Below are 15123 nucleotides of genomic sequence, written 5' to 3'. Positions count from 1 at the left end.
AGTAATGGAAATAAAAACAAAAATAAACAAATGGGATCTAATGCAAGTTCAAAGCTTTTGCACAGCAAAGGAAACCATAAACAAAATGAAAAGACAACCCTCAGAATGGGAGAAAATATTTGCAAACGAATCAACAAAGGATTAATCTCCAAAATATATAAACAGCTCATGCAGCTCAATATTAAAGAAACAAACAACGCAATCCAAAAATGGGCAGAAGACCTAAATTTTAGAGGTATAAGTAATAAATCAATAGTGGAAACAAAATGTAATCATTAAAAAAAAATCCCCATTAATGCAAGAAAAAGGAAAAAAGAAACAAAAGTTTGGACCAAACGGAAAAGAGCTGGCAAAGTAATAGATTTTAATCCAATCAGTAATCACATTAAATGTGAATAATCTAAACATACCAATTAAAAAGAGACTGTCAGTTTAGATAAAAAGGCAAAACTCAACTAGATGCTGCCTACAGACAAAGATGACAGTGAAGTTGTAAAGGGGGTGTGCATATTTGGAGTTTTGGGGGTTACTGATTTGGGTGGTAGTTGTACAAAGTATTTCCTTTGTAATTGCTTGTTAAACTCCATTTTATATACTTGATATGTATATTCCGAATAAATAAATAAAGTTAACTGGCAATCAAATGTCTGCTGAGGTGGGGGGGGAGGAAGAACCTGCTGTATAAAAAAACAAATAAAATAAAATTCAAAAATTAAAAAACCTCATGGGAACAGCAAACCCAAAAACTACAATAGATACACACACACAAAAGAAAAAGCAACCCAAACACAACTCTAAAGATGGTCATCAAACCACAAGAGAAGAGAACAAAAGAGGAAGGGAAGAAAACAGACCTACAAAAACAAACTCGGGCTTCCCTGGTGGTGCAGTGGACGTGGGTCCGTGCCCAAGTCCAGGAAGATCCCACATGCCACAGAGCAGCTAGGCCTGTGAGCCATGGCCGCTAGGCCTGCGTGTCCAGAGCCTGTTTTCCGCAACGGGAGAGGCCACAACAGTGAGAGGCCCGCGTACCGCAAAAAAAAAAAACCCACCAAAATGATTAAGAAAATGGCAATAGGAACATACATATGGATAATTACCTTGAATGTAAATGGATTAAATGCTCCAACCAAAAGACATACACTGGCTGAATGGACACAAAAACAAGACCCGTATATATGCTGTCTACAACAGGCCCACTTCAGACCTAGGGACACAAACAGGCTGAAACTGAGGGGATGGAAGAAGGTATTCAATGCAAGTGGAAATCAAAAGAAAGCTGGAGTAGCAATACTCATATCAGACAAAATAGACTTTAAAATAAAGACTATTACAAGAGACAAAGAAGGACACTATATAATAATCATGGGATCAATCCAAGAAGAAGATATAACAACTGTAAATATATATGCATCCAACATAGGAGCACCTCAATATATAAGGCAGATACTAACAGCCATAAAGGGAGAAATCAACAGTAAGTAACACAGTAATGGTGGAGGACTTTAACACCCCACCACTTTCATCAACGGACAAATCATCCAGACAGAAAATCAGTAAAGAAACACAGGCCTTAAATGACACATTAGACTACATGGACTTAATTGATATTTATACAGCATTCCATCCAAAAGCAGCAGAATACACATTCTTCAAGTGCAAATGGAACATTCTCTAGGACTGACCACATGCTGGGCCACAAAGCAAGCCTTGGTAAATTTACAAAAAGTGAAATCATATCAAGCATCTTTTCCGACCACAATGCTATGAGATTAGAAATCAACTACAAGAAAAAAACTGTAAAAATCACAAACACATGGAGGCGAAACAATATGCTACTAAACAACCAGTGGATCACTGAAGAAATCAAAGAGGAAATCAAAAAATACCTAGAGACAAATGAAAATGAAAAGCACAACAATCCAAAACCTATGGAATGCAGCAAAAGCAGTTCTAAGAGGGAAGTTTATAGCTATACAATCTTACCTCAGGAAACAAGAAAAATCTCAAACAACCTAACCTTACACCTAAAGCACTAGAGACAGAAGAACAAACAAAACCTAGTTAGTAGCAGAAAATAAATCATAAAGATCAGTGCAGAAACAAATGAAATAGAAACAAAACAGTAGCAAAGATCAATGAAACTAAAAGCTGGTTCTTTGAAAAGATAAACAAAATTGATAAATCTTTAAGCCAGACTCATCAAGAGAAAAGGGCGAGGACTCAAATCAATAAAATTAGAAATGAAAAAGGAGAAGTTACAACAAACACCACAGAAATACAAAGGATCAAAAGAGACTACTATGAGCAACTGTATGCAAATAAAATGGACAACCTGGAAGAAATGGACAAATTCTTAGAGAAAGGTACAATCTCCCAAGACCGAACAAGGAAGAAATAGAAAATATGAGTAGACCAATCGCAAGCACTGAGATTGAAACTGTGATTTTTAAAACTCCCAACAAACAAAAGGACAGGACCTGGTGGCTTCACAGAATTCTACCAGACATTTAGAGAAGAGCTAACACCTCTCCTTCTCAAACTCTTCCCAAAAATTGCAGAGGGAGGAAAACTCCCAAACTCATTCTATGAGGCCACCATCACCCTGATACCAAAACCAGACAAAATTACCACACAAAAAAGAAAACTACAGGCCAATATCACTGATGAACATAGATGTAAAAATCCTCAACAAAATACTAGCAATACATTAAGAGGATCATACGCCATGATCAAGTGGGATTTATCCCAGGGATGCAAGGCTTTTTCAATATCCGCAAATCAATCAGTGTGATACACCATGTCAACAGACTGAAGGATAAAAACCATATGATCATCTCAATAGATTCAGGAACAGCTTTTGACAAAATTCAACACCAATTTATGATAAAAACTCTCCAGAAAGTGGGCATAGAGGGAACATACCTCAACATAATAAAGGCCATATATGACAAACCTACAGCTAACATCATGGTCAACAGTGAAAAGCTGAAAGCGTTTCCTCTAAGATCAGGAACAAGACAAGGATGTCCACTCTCACCACTTTTATTCAACATAGTTTTGGAAGTCCTAGCTATGGCAATCAGAGAAGAAAAAAATAAATAAAAGGAATCCAAATTGGAAAAGAAGTTAAACTGTCACTGTTTGCAGATGATATGATACTATACATAGAAAATCCTAAGGATACTTACTACCAGAAAACTACTAGAGCTCATCAATGAATTTGGTAAAGTTGCAGGTTACAAAATTAATACACAAGAATCTGTTGCATTTCTGTACACTTACGATGAAAGATCAGAAAGAGAAATTCAAGAAACAATCCCGTTTCCCATCACATCAAAAAGAATAAAATACCAAGGAATAAACCTACCTAAGAAGACAAAAGACCTGTACTCTGAAAACTATAAGATGCTGATGAAAGAAATCGAAGATGACACAAACAGATGGAAAGATATACCATGTTCTTGGATTGGAAGAATCAATATTGTCAAAATGACTTGGGTAGCCAAGGCAATCTACAGATTCAGTGCAATCCTTATCAAATTACCAATGGCATTTTTCACAGAATTAGAACAAAAAATCTTAAAATTTGTATGGAAACACAAAAGAACCTGAATAGCCAAACCAATCTTAAGAAAAACGGAGCTGGGGGAATTATGCTCCCTGACTTCAGACTATACTATGAAGCTACAGCCATCAAACCAGTATGGTACTGGTACAAAAACAGAAATACAGGTCAATGGACCAGGATAGAAAGCCCAGAAATAAACCCATGCACCTATGGTCAATTAATCTACGACAAAGGAGGCATGACTATACAATGGGGGAAAGACAGTCTCTTCAATAAATGGTGCTGGGAAAACTGGACAGCTACATGTAAAAGAATGAAATTAGAACATTCTTTAATCACCATCACAAAAATAAACTCAAAATGGATTAAAGACCTAAATGTAAGACCTGGTGCTATAAAACTCTTAGAGGAAAACATAGGAAGAACACTCTTTGACGTAAATCACATTAATATTTTTTTTCTACCCATCTCCTAGAGTAATGGAAATAAAAACAAAAATAAACAAATGGGACCTAATTAAACTCAAAAGCTTTTGCATAGCAAAGGAAACTATAAACAAAGACAACCCACAGAATGGGAGAAAATACTTACAAACAATGCAACTGACAAGAGATTAATCTCCAAAATCTACAAACAGCTCATGCAGCTCAATATCAAAAAAACAGACAACTCAATCAAAAAATGGGCAGAAGACCTAAATAGACATTTCTCCAAAGAGGACAAACAATAGCCAAAGCAATATCATATCATGGCCAAGAGGCACATGAAAAGATGCCCAACATCACTAATTATTAGAGAAATGCAAATCAAAACTGCAATGAGATATCACCTCACACCAGTTAGAATGGCCATCATCAAAATGTCTACAAACAATAAATGATGATGAAGGTGTGGAGAAAAGGGAACCCTCCTACACTGTTGGTGGGAATGTAAACTGGTACAGCCGCTATGGAGAACAGTATGGAGGTTCCTTAAAAAATTAAAAATAGAGCTACCATATGATCCAGCAACCCCACTCCTGGGCATATATCCAGAGAAAACCATAATTCCAAAGGATACATGCACCCCAATGTTCACTCAGCACTATTTACAATAGCCAAGACATGCAAGCAACCTAAATGTCCAAAGACGAAGAATGGATAAAAAAGATGTGGTACATATATACAATGGAATATTACTCAGCCATTAAAAAGGATGAAATAATGCCATTTGCAGCAACCTGGATGGACTTGGAGATTATCGTACTGAGTGAAGTAAATCAGAGAAAGACAAATATCATATGATATCACATGCGGAATCTAAAAAAAAGATACAAATGAACTTATTTACAAAATAGAAACAGACTCACAGACTTAGAAAACAAACTTATGGTTACCAAAGGAGAAAGGTGGTGGGCAGGGAAGGGATAAATTGGGAGTGTGGGATTGACAAATACACACTACTGTGTTTAAATAGATAACTAATAAGGACCTACTGTATAGCACAAGGACGTCTGCTAATAAGGACCTCCTGTATAGCACAAGGAAGTCTGCTCAATATGCTATAATAACCTAAATAGGAAAAGAATTTGAAAAAGAATAGATACATGTATAGCTGAATCACTTTGCTCTACACCTGAAAGTAACACAACATTATTAATCAACTATACTCCAATATAAAATAAAAATTTTTTAAAAGCCTCCAGAGACTATATAATCTTAAAATGAAGCACACCTGCCTGAGGAAGTTTACCACATAGGGCTAAAACTCCATTTGCTAGCTCCCTCCATTTGCTGGTGGTGATAAATACTGCCTTTTGCATGAATTAAATAAAGTCCATGCGATTAAAGTGGCAGTCAAACCTGGGACTTCCCACAGCATTTCCCACGCAGGAGCCAGTGGGGCCCAGCCACCAGGGCATCTGCGATGGAGGCTCTCTGTGGCCTCTGCCCCACAGCTTGCGCCAGCGGTCCTTTGGCTAGATGGATGTACGAAAAGACCAGCAGGCGCTCCTGTACACAGAGCAGGCTGTATACGCACACCCATGTGCATCCGTCTCTACTCACCCAACTTCAAAGATGGATTTGCTGTTCTTCACAGCCAGGGCGAGACACTTTCCTCCTTCGCTTGTTATTTTGTTTTTTCCCAGTCTGCAGAGAGAGTCGTGCACACGTCAGCTACAGCTATGAGGGGACTCCAGCATCAGCCACCCTCGTCCTTGGCACGGAGCCCCTCTGGCCCCTCCTAGGAGGGGTGGTCTTTCTCCTGGGACCTACAGCAGCCCTCCCTGGGCGTCCTCTCAGGGAGGGGCCCAAAGCCCTGAGGAAAGCCAGTCGTGATTCCTCTCCAGGTGGTCACAATCTCTGCAGAGACTCAGGGACCCAAGTTCCCCCGGAGGTTCTTTAAATGACCTCTGAGCATCACTCATTTCCATCAGCAGACCAGAAGGTTCCCACTTCAACTGCAAATGGTCAAGGGGTAGGTTACCATCACCAGGGCAGCATCACCAGGCTCCTCCAAGGCTGGTGCTCTGACACCTTTGGCAGGACATTCCTGTGACACAGCCAGGGATCAGGCTCTCATCTGCAGTGTTATGGCCTGAAGGTTTGCCTCCCCCTACCCCTACCAGAATCCATATGTTGAAATCCTAACCCCTAAGTGATGGTGCTAGGAGGTGGAACCTTTGGGAAGTGATAAAGTCACTCATCACAGCCCTCACAAATGGGATTAGTGACTTAGGAGTGAAGTCCAAGAAAGCTCCCTTTCCCCTTTTTCCACCACCACGTGAGGACACCGTGAGAAGGCACCATCTAAGAACAAGGCATTGGGCCCTCACCAGGGACCTAATCTGCTGGTGCCTCGATCCTAAGGTTCCCCAGCCTCCAGAACGGTCAGAAATAAATCTCTGGTGTTTATAAGCAACCTCGTTTATGGTATTTTGTTACAGAAGCCAAAATGGACGAAGACAATGTGGGACTTCCTCAGGGGAAAACGATCTCCAGAAAGGGTGATAGTTGTGGCCTTTCTTCCCGTTAGGAGTTAATGAAATCAAAATGCCACACTCCCCCCCCACCCATGGTAGGGGGCCCTTCCAAACACGGAGCCTCACCCACAGCTCACCTTCTACACACAGGTGTCCTGATTTGACCTGATTTGGCCCTGGGGCAAGCAGAAGGCAGCTCTAGGGTGGCATTTATTCTTTGCTTGAACAATGAAGGGTGACCAAGAGAAGCTACTGAAGACCCCGCTCGCTGTGCCCACCCCACTTACTTCAGGTGCGTGAGGCCTGTGCACTCATCCAGGATTCTGGCGATGTACGTGGCTCCGACATCGGTGATTTGGTTGTTGTATAAGCTTTGAGAGAAAGCATGGCCGTGAGAATTGAGGACCCCATTTTTTAAAGTGAGTGGGGGCTGTCTGCTGATTTACAAAGTCTAGGTCAAAAGGAGAAAGTAAGGGCACGTGGAGGCATGAGTTTGGGGCTGTGGGGGTCTCAGGCTGGGTTCAAGGCCAACTCTGCACGTTCCCCAGCTTTATGACCTGGGGCAAGGTACCGAGCTTCTCTGTGCCTCAGTTTCTCCATGTGTAATACAGGGGTAAGAGTTACGGCTCCCTCGCAGGGTTGTTATGAGGATTGTATGAGGTCATCCCAAGCCCCTGCGTGTAAGTGCTCGATAAATGGCAGTTGAGGGGTATTTTCAGATTAAGATCACAATTGGCATCTTAAGGAGTAAAAGTTTCTAAGCATTAGAACCAACTCAGTGTCTACCTTTTCGTCACTTTACCACTTGACACCAATTCAACAATAAGGCAGAAAGGAGTTGCAAGTGGTAAGGAGACAGGTTTCCAGTGTTCCACAGTCATGCAGAACTCCAGAGCCAAAAGGCAACCTGGGATTCAGGGCTTCAGTGTTCTCATGTGACAGCTGAGAAAATGGAGGCCCAAGGAAGCTGACGGGCTGGCTCCAGCTCAGAGAGTCAACGGCAGCCATGGGGCTGGCGGGGCTGTGGCCCACAGTCTCTCCTGTCAAACCCCAAAACCCCAAAGGCTCTGAAAACCCAAACTTCTTCCTAACTCTTTTGGCAACCGACGTGGAGCTGTTCATGGTCTTTATCCCAACTGGTTTGAATGTTTATACCTTTTGCTGCAGAAATGTTAAAGTATCTGAAAATGGGGTACTGCCCTAGATCCCACTGGTCATGTCACTGCTAGGTAGCACGGGCACTGATTTCTGATTCGTGTCTTGCCCCAAGGGCTCTGGATGACAGATCAGGGACCCATCATAGTGAAATCTACCCCATGAACAGTATTCTCACATCAATAAAACATATCCCCAGGAATCCTGTCATTACAGCAATCAGTCACCGCCTGTAAAACTATCTGACTCTATTAGGATCCCAATTATACAAGGGGCATGAGAAGGCTGAGGCTCAGTGAGGTTTCCTGGCTTGCTCAGAGTGGGCTGCTAGCCAAGCCAAAAGCAGGACCCAGGACTCCTGGCTCCCAATTCAGTGCTCTTCCTGGTACCCTGGGGCCATCAGTCTCAACCACCCAGTGATCCGTCGGAATGGCAACCTCCTGCTGCTCTGTACTCTTACTATGTAGCTGTCGCAGTGTTCTGGAGAAATACATACCCTAAAAATGTCAGAATTTTGTATTTGGTCAGCTCTTCACACAGCACCTTCACCCCACTGTCGGTGATCTGGTTCACACTGAGTCTGAAAACAGCAAAGGAAGTTAAAAATCAGAGCGGCTGCTCACTGTGAAAGAGCATGAATTCCACAAGGATGCGCAAGTCTATAGGTCCTGGAGTCTTCCCAGCTATAGATGTCCCCCCGAGAGAACTGGCCATAGCAGACAGCCACACGGCCCCTACAGACCCTGGTCTTCACGGGGCTGAGAGACCCATGAGAACCAGTCCATTGGCAAGGCTACAGCACAGCCCTGATTCAACACAAGGGCAACAAGGGACACCTGAAGGACACGTGTGGACAGCCACCTCTGATATCCTGCATTTGCCAGTGGCCTATGTGTCAATGTGGCTCTCACTGCACAGCGGGGGGCCGTGGGATTTGGAAATGTGTAGAGCTGCATTTAGTGGTCATAAGGCTGGGGGAGTGGACGCTCCACCATCTTGCAAGTGCAGCCAGAAATGTGAGGGGTCCTGCAAAAGGCAGGACAGTCCCCACAAGAACTGTCCCACCCAAAATGCCAAGAGCCTTTCCATCTGGAAATGCATGTGTGAAACCTGACTTGCCACCTGAAAAGGTCAATCGAGGGACACAGCTCCTGAGGTGTAGTTCTGTGCGGGAAGTTCAACGGCAAGGGAGAAAACAGCTGGATGAGGCAGGTCAGGGAGAGTGTGAGAGGTCCACACTCTCCCACTCCTCTTTAATGCAAATGCTGCTTCAGCAGGCCAGGCTTCAAGAGGGAGAGGGGAAAGAGGGCCTCAGGATGATGGATATCTCCTGGACAAGGCCCAGCGTGTACGGGGATTGCTCTTTGAAAGCCCTATACTAGCAGGATATTTTGATTTGGCTAAAATGCAAAACAATTTTTTTTTACTACCAAGTACTCTATAAACAGACTACCCTGATCTTCTCAATTCTCCACCCCTTTATTTAGGCGAGTCTGAGGGACAGAGTAAGGCTCAGAGATGGAGGAGCGTGAGGGATGAGCGAGGGTCAGGGGTGGGTGAAGGAACAGACCAGAGCTCAGCAATTTTTTTCTGTAAAGGGTCAGATAACAAATTTTTAAGCTCTGCAGGCCATCTGGTCTCTATTGCAACCACTCAGCTCTGCAGAGTGAAGCAGCCAATATATAAATAAATGAGTGTGACTGTATTCTAATAAAACTTTATCCATAAACACAAGCCGTGGGCCAAACTGGGCCACTTATTACACACTGTCCTCTGTGATAAGTAAAAGGCTGAAGAGGTAAAAGCTTGATTTTTAGGCCAATCAAAATGATCACGTCAGACACTCTGAACCCCTCCACTCATGGTACCCACCTTGGTGCTGGGGCACAGTGTGTACATACACTGCATGACTATCCCAGGGTGGCCAGAGCCAACTAGTCACTCCCAATATCTGTGCTTACTTAGAAAGAGAATCCCTCATTTTTTAGCTGGGCACATGTGCTTAGGTTCTGCCCAGTAAGATCTAAGCAGAAGTCTCATTAGCAATAGCAGAGAAGTCTTCTTAAAAGAATGGGGTGTGTCCTAAACTTTAACTCAAAGATACATGTGCCCTTATGTTCACAGCAGCACTAGTCACAATAGTCAAGACATGGAAACAACGTAAAAGTCCATCAACACATGAACAGATAAAGATGTGGCACATATATACAATAGAATACTACTCAGCCATAAAAAAATGAAATAATGCCATTTGCAGCAACATGGATGAACCTAGAGATTATCGTACTAAGGAAGTCAGAAAGACAAATATCATATGATATCACTTCCATGCAGAATCTAAAAAAAAACATACAAATGAACTTATTTACAAAAGAGAAACAGATTCACAGACTTCACAAACGAACTTACAGTTACCAAAGGGGAAAGGTGCGGGGGAGGGATGAATTGGGAGTTTGGGATTGACATATACACACTACCATATTTAAAACAGATAACCAACAAGGACCTACTGTATAGCACAAGGAACTCTGCTCAATATGCTGTAATAACCTAAATGGAAAAAGAATTTGAAAAAAACAGACACATGTATGTGTATCGCTGAATCACTTTGCTGTACACCTGAAACTAACAACATTGTTAACTATACTCCAATACAAAAAAAAAATGTGGTACATATATACAATGGAATACTACTCAGCCATGGAAAAGAATGAAATAATGCCATTTGCAGCAATGTGGATGGACCTAGAGATTATCATACTAAGTGAAGTAAGAAAGAGAAACTCAAATACCATATAACATCACTTATATGTGGAATCTAAAATATGACAGAAATGAACTTCTCTACGAAACAGAAACAGACTCACAGACATAGAGAACAGACTTGTGGCTGCCAAGGGTGGGGAAGGTAGGGATGGACTGGGAGTTTGGGATTAGCAGATGCAAACTATTATATACAGAATGGATATACAACAAGGTCCTACTCTATAGCACAGGGAACTATATTCAATATCCTGTGATAAACCATAATGGAAAAGACTATGAAAAAGAATATATATGTATGTATAACTGAATCACTTTGCTGCACAGCAGAACTTAACACAACACTGTAAATCAACTGTACCGCAATAAAATTAATTTTAAAAAAAGAATGGGGTGTGTCCTTTGCCCTTCCTTCTTCCTGGTGACTAGAATGTCAACTGAATGGCTGGAGCGTGAGCAGGCATTTTGGGCCAAGATATAGTAGTCAGGTACTGAGGACAGCAGAGCAGTAAGCAGGAGAGAGCCTGGGCTCTTGATGGTCATTGAGACCTCACAGCAGCCCAGAACTGCCCTCCTTTAGATTTTTGCATGAGAGACAAGTCTGTAACTTCTCTAAGCCACCAGTATTGTGAGTTTTCTCTAACAGCCAAAACTAATCCTCACTGATGCCCTCAGGGAGCTCAGAATGCTTCCTTAAGGTTGCCCATTTCTTCCTGCCTTCTCTTGTGCTGGTTTGGAGGCAAACCTGGGGACCACCATACTGGTGCAGAGCTTCCATCTTATGAAATGGTCACAGGGAGGCACTGAGTGTGAGGTTGCCTGAGGCTACAAACAGAGTCACTGGCTGAGAGCTCAGAGAATAGATTCCAGGCTTTCCAATGCCCAGGCCGGGGCAGGTTTGGGCTCCCTACATCCCCCCCATCCCCCCACAACGTATGCTCTGGTGCTTGTGTAACAGGTACCTGGAATCGGTTCCAAATCCCATCTGCTCTTCAGAAATGCATGAGCCAACTAGTGGAGAACTGAAACCCCTGTAGAGATTTACAAGGTGTATTTAATACAGAAAATGCTAATAGAAGAGAGGAGACTGGTTTTTCTTTCCTCTAAACCATCAAACAGGAAACGAATCAAGAGTCAGCATTCTTTACTGAGATCCCCTGGCAGCTCAGGGCTGCCCGCTTTTTTCGTGGAAGTTAACTAACGCTAATAAGCACAAAGTCTGCTGCTTCTGCCACCGTAAAGCTTTCACGTGCCAGAAACATTTCACGGGCTATCTCTGAGCCTCACATGAATCTCAAATGGTTCTTTACAATTCTGGCTCCATCATGGCCCACCTGTGTGACCTTGAGCCACTTAACTTCTCTGTGCCTCTACTTCCTCGTTTGCCAAAATGGAGATGATAACAGTACCTACCTGATAGTGTTGTTAAAAGGATTAAACCAGGTAATATTTTTAATGCACTTCACCCATTCTCAATAAATGCTGATTGTTATTACTGTAATTGTTAGGATATGAGAATCTCTCTTCCAGATGAGGAGGCTGAAGCTCAAAGAGGTTAAGCAACTTTTGCTCAAGGACACCCAGCTGGGGCCCATCCAGGTCCACCTGACTTCGAAGCTTTGCTCGTTACCCTCTGCCACCCTGAGAGAGAGAAGCGCTGGATGTTCCCAGACCCCCGGCCATGAGTTCCAGGATAATCCAGGAGATCCCGCTCCACAGTGCCAGTCCTGGTGTCCCCTGAGCCCTGGTGGCCCCGCCAGCTGCTCCCGGAACCTGGAGGTCTCACCTGATGACGGTGAGGCGGCTGAAGCAGGGCTGCAGTTCCCGCACACCATAGTCATTGAGATTGTTGTTGTCCAGGTCGAGCGCAAGGCGCTTGGGGAAGTGGTGCAGGACGAAGGAGAGGGCGCTGCAGTCGGCCGAGCAGACGTTGCAGAAGGTCAGCTTGAGGTAGTTGGCGCAGATGCCCCTGGCCGCCAGCTGCCCCACCTTCTCGCTCTGCGTCTCATAGATGCAGCGCAGCATCCAGACGAAGGTGGGCATGGCCTGCACCTGGCTGAATCCCCCAGACCGAACTCGGGGCAGGTGCTTTAGGTGGGAGCGCAGGCTGGCGAACAGGTAAGCCCACAGGGCCCTGCGCTTTCTCCGCAGGGTGGCGGCAGGCACCAGGTGCCGCAGGAGTTTCTGTTTGTCTTTGGATAGCAGCCCGCACAGGAAGAGGTTGGTGAAATGAAAGTGATCCTTGTTCTTAAAGGGGTCTTCCCCGGCCAGGCCGCGGCCCCTCAGGCACTGGATGGGTAGGAAGCGGGGATAGCAGGACGCAGCTGCTGCCTCCCTGTGAGGAGCCCACTCCTGGAAGAAGCAGAGCAGCTCCCGAGTGCCCACCTTGTCGTCCACCACCAGAAAAAAGGCAGCAAAGAAGGCCTGGAGGGTGAGGTGGAAGAACTCATAGGACTGCTGGTCCCCTTCGAGGCCCAGCTCCGGCACGGCCCGCAGGAAACCCAGCTGCAGGTCCCCCTCCTGCACCTCGGACGCCTGCACCTCCTCCTGGCTGAAGACGAAGAAGCTCTTCTCCATGCCCCGGTGAGCCACCTGGCCCAGCGAGTGCAGGGTGCCCCGGCCGGCGCGGAAGGTCTCCGTCTGGCTCCGCGTGTTCCGCTGCACCAGGCTGGTGGGCTGCGTCCTGTTCAGGTGGACCTCGGTGACCAGCAGGAAGACGTCGGTCAGCGTCACCGCGCGGTCGGGCAGCTGCAGGAGGCCGTCGAAGGTGTCGTAGAAGTGCTGGAAGCACCGGAAGATGATCCAGCAGAAGAGGGGCACGGCGCACAGGCTGAAGAGGTTGGCGTTGGCTTCCAGCTGATCCAGCAGGCGCTGGCGCACGGCGCGCTCGGGGAACATCCTCCCAGCGTAGGCGCGCAGGTGGCTGGGGGAGAAGCCGCGCAGGAGCACCTTCTTCCAGAGGAGATGCCGCGGGATCTCGACGCCCGTGCGGGCCGTGAGCAACTTGTGCGCCCCCTTGAGCAGCTTCCCGCTGAGCAGGTTGGCCAGCAGGACCAGGGGGTGGGCGGGCTCCCAGGGGGAGGAGGTGTCGGGCTCGCCGCTCAGGTCGAAGTCCGAGTGAAGCTCGTCCAGGCCGTCGAAGGTGAAGAGGGCCGTGTGCGGGAAGCGCAGCAGGAAGGCGAACACCTCCTCGGGGTCCTGCTCCGGGTAGCAGTAGTGCTTGAAGAGCAGGTCCTGCAGGCACAGCGAGGCGCTCTCCTTGAAGCAGCTGAAGGTGCGGCAGCGGAAGTGGAAGAAGAACCTGAGCTCGGCGTCCAGCTGGCCCGCGGCCCAGAGGCTCTGCAGCCGCTGCAGTAGCATGGACTTGCCCACGCCCGCGTCGCCAAAGATGAAGATGGTCTCGCCCTGCTCGTTGAGTACCCCCGTGGAGGGGTCCAGGAGGCAGGCCAGGCTGCCCAGGCTGCCCAGGCTCTCGTTGCCGAAGTCGACCAGCTCCACGACAGTGTCCGTGTACATCTCCTCCAGCAGCAGCTCCTCCTTCTGGGCGTAGCACAGGACGAACTTGGAGTCGCGGCCCAGTTGCTGTCGCAGCTTCTGGCTGTATCTGCTCACTGCAGGGAGAGTGGCGCCAGGTGAGAGGTGGAAGTAGGTGGGGAGAGAGAGACACAGGTGGAAAGTGCACCAAATAGGGAGGTCTCAGGCGGAGGAGCAAGCACACAGGAAAACAAACCCGCAGCCTGGACGCTCAGGCTAAGTGCGAGCACTCCTCAAGTACAAAGAGCCGGCGCTCCAAATCTGCGGGCCCTTGGGCCTCCACCCCTCTGTCTGACCTCAGATTTGGCCAGCCAGCGGGGACAGAATCCAACTGGGATCAGTGTCAGAGACAGGCTCCCTACTCCTCTGCACAAGTTGTCACTGAACTCCAGCTAAAAACTGAAGCCCCCTCAAATGTGACGGCCAGACCACGTGGCCCTGCTGCCCCAGCCCAACCCCAGGGTCCTGCTCAAACAGCGCAAGCCAGTCCCCACTGAAACTTGTATCGTTGAGGAAGAAATTGCCCTAACCTTTCTTGTGCTTATGACACTGTTCTTAAAACAACGAAGAGTCTCATACAACCTAATGCCGAAACTTGTTGCGATGAGATACAACAGTTGACGTTGATATGGACTAAAAAGGGGCTGTGCTTCACCGTAACTGAGTGAGCAAACTAAAGTGAAAACCGGCCTTCTTACACTACACAGGGCACAGAGGCCCTGGTTCCAAAGCTGAGGCCTGGGGATCACTGATGCTCAGCACGTGCCGCAGGGGGAGCCCTGGGCGTGCCCACGGGGAAGTACATGGGTTAATATGCTGACATGGGGTAACATGCTGACGTACGTGCCATGCTCTCAGCAGAAACGAGCTACAAAATGAGCTTACTCCAGACAAAAAAAGGGTGTTCCAAAATTCCTTTAAATCGTTTTTGGGTCGTAATGATAATTCAATTAACAAAAATTGGACACACTTGCACATTTCCAGATTCATCTACAACCCTTTCCCATCAACTTAGTCCCACTTGGTTGTCAGCTTAAAATTTGTGAAGTGAGTTCTATTTTTTTAGTTTTGGTAACGCAAAATTTACAGACTATAAATTCACCTATTTTACAGCAGGTATTGTTGTCAATGATTTTTA

General features: G+C 45.9%; 1 protein-coding gene across 5 annotated transcripts in view; it reads right to left on the bottom strand.

Annotated features, from left to right (window-relative positions):
- The window catches only part of NOD1 (nucleotide binding oligomerization domain containing 1), a 112143-nt gene that overhangs the window by 28390 nt on the left and 68630 nt on the right, over positions 1-15123 (bottom strand). For all 5 annotated transcript variants that reach the window (XM_033428325.2, XM_033428323.2, XM_004269945.4 and 2 more), the window contains 4 exons: positions 12238-14062; positions 8185-8268; positions 6821-6904; positions 5617-5700 (listed from right to left, as the gene is read on the bottom strand). In XM_033428325.2, the coding sequence (XP_033284216.2) occupies positions 5617-5700; positions 6821-6904; positions 8185-8268; positions 12238-14062 (2077 nt within the window). The remainder of the gene's footprint in view (positions 1-5616; positions 5701-6820; positions 6905-8184; positions 8269-12237; positions 14063-15123) is intronic.

Source organism: Orcinus orca, chromosome 9 (genome assembly GCF_937001465.1).
Source record: "Orcinus orca chromosome 9, mOrcOrc1.1, whole genome shotgun sequence".
Taxonomy (NCBI): domain Eukaryota; kingdom Metazoa; phylum Chordata; class Mammalia; order Artiodactyla; family Delphinidae; genus Orcinus; species Orcinus orca.
The sequence above is the reverse complement of the archived record's forward strand: the minus strand, read 5'-3'. Positions and strand labels throughout refer to the sequence as shown.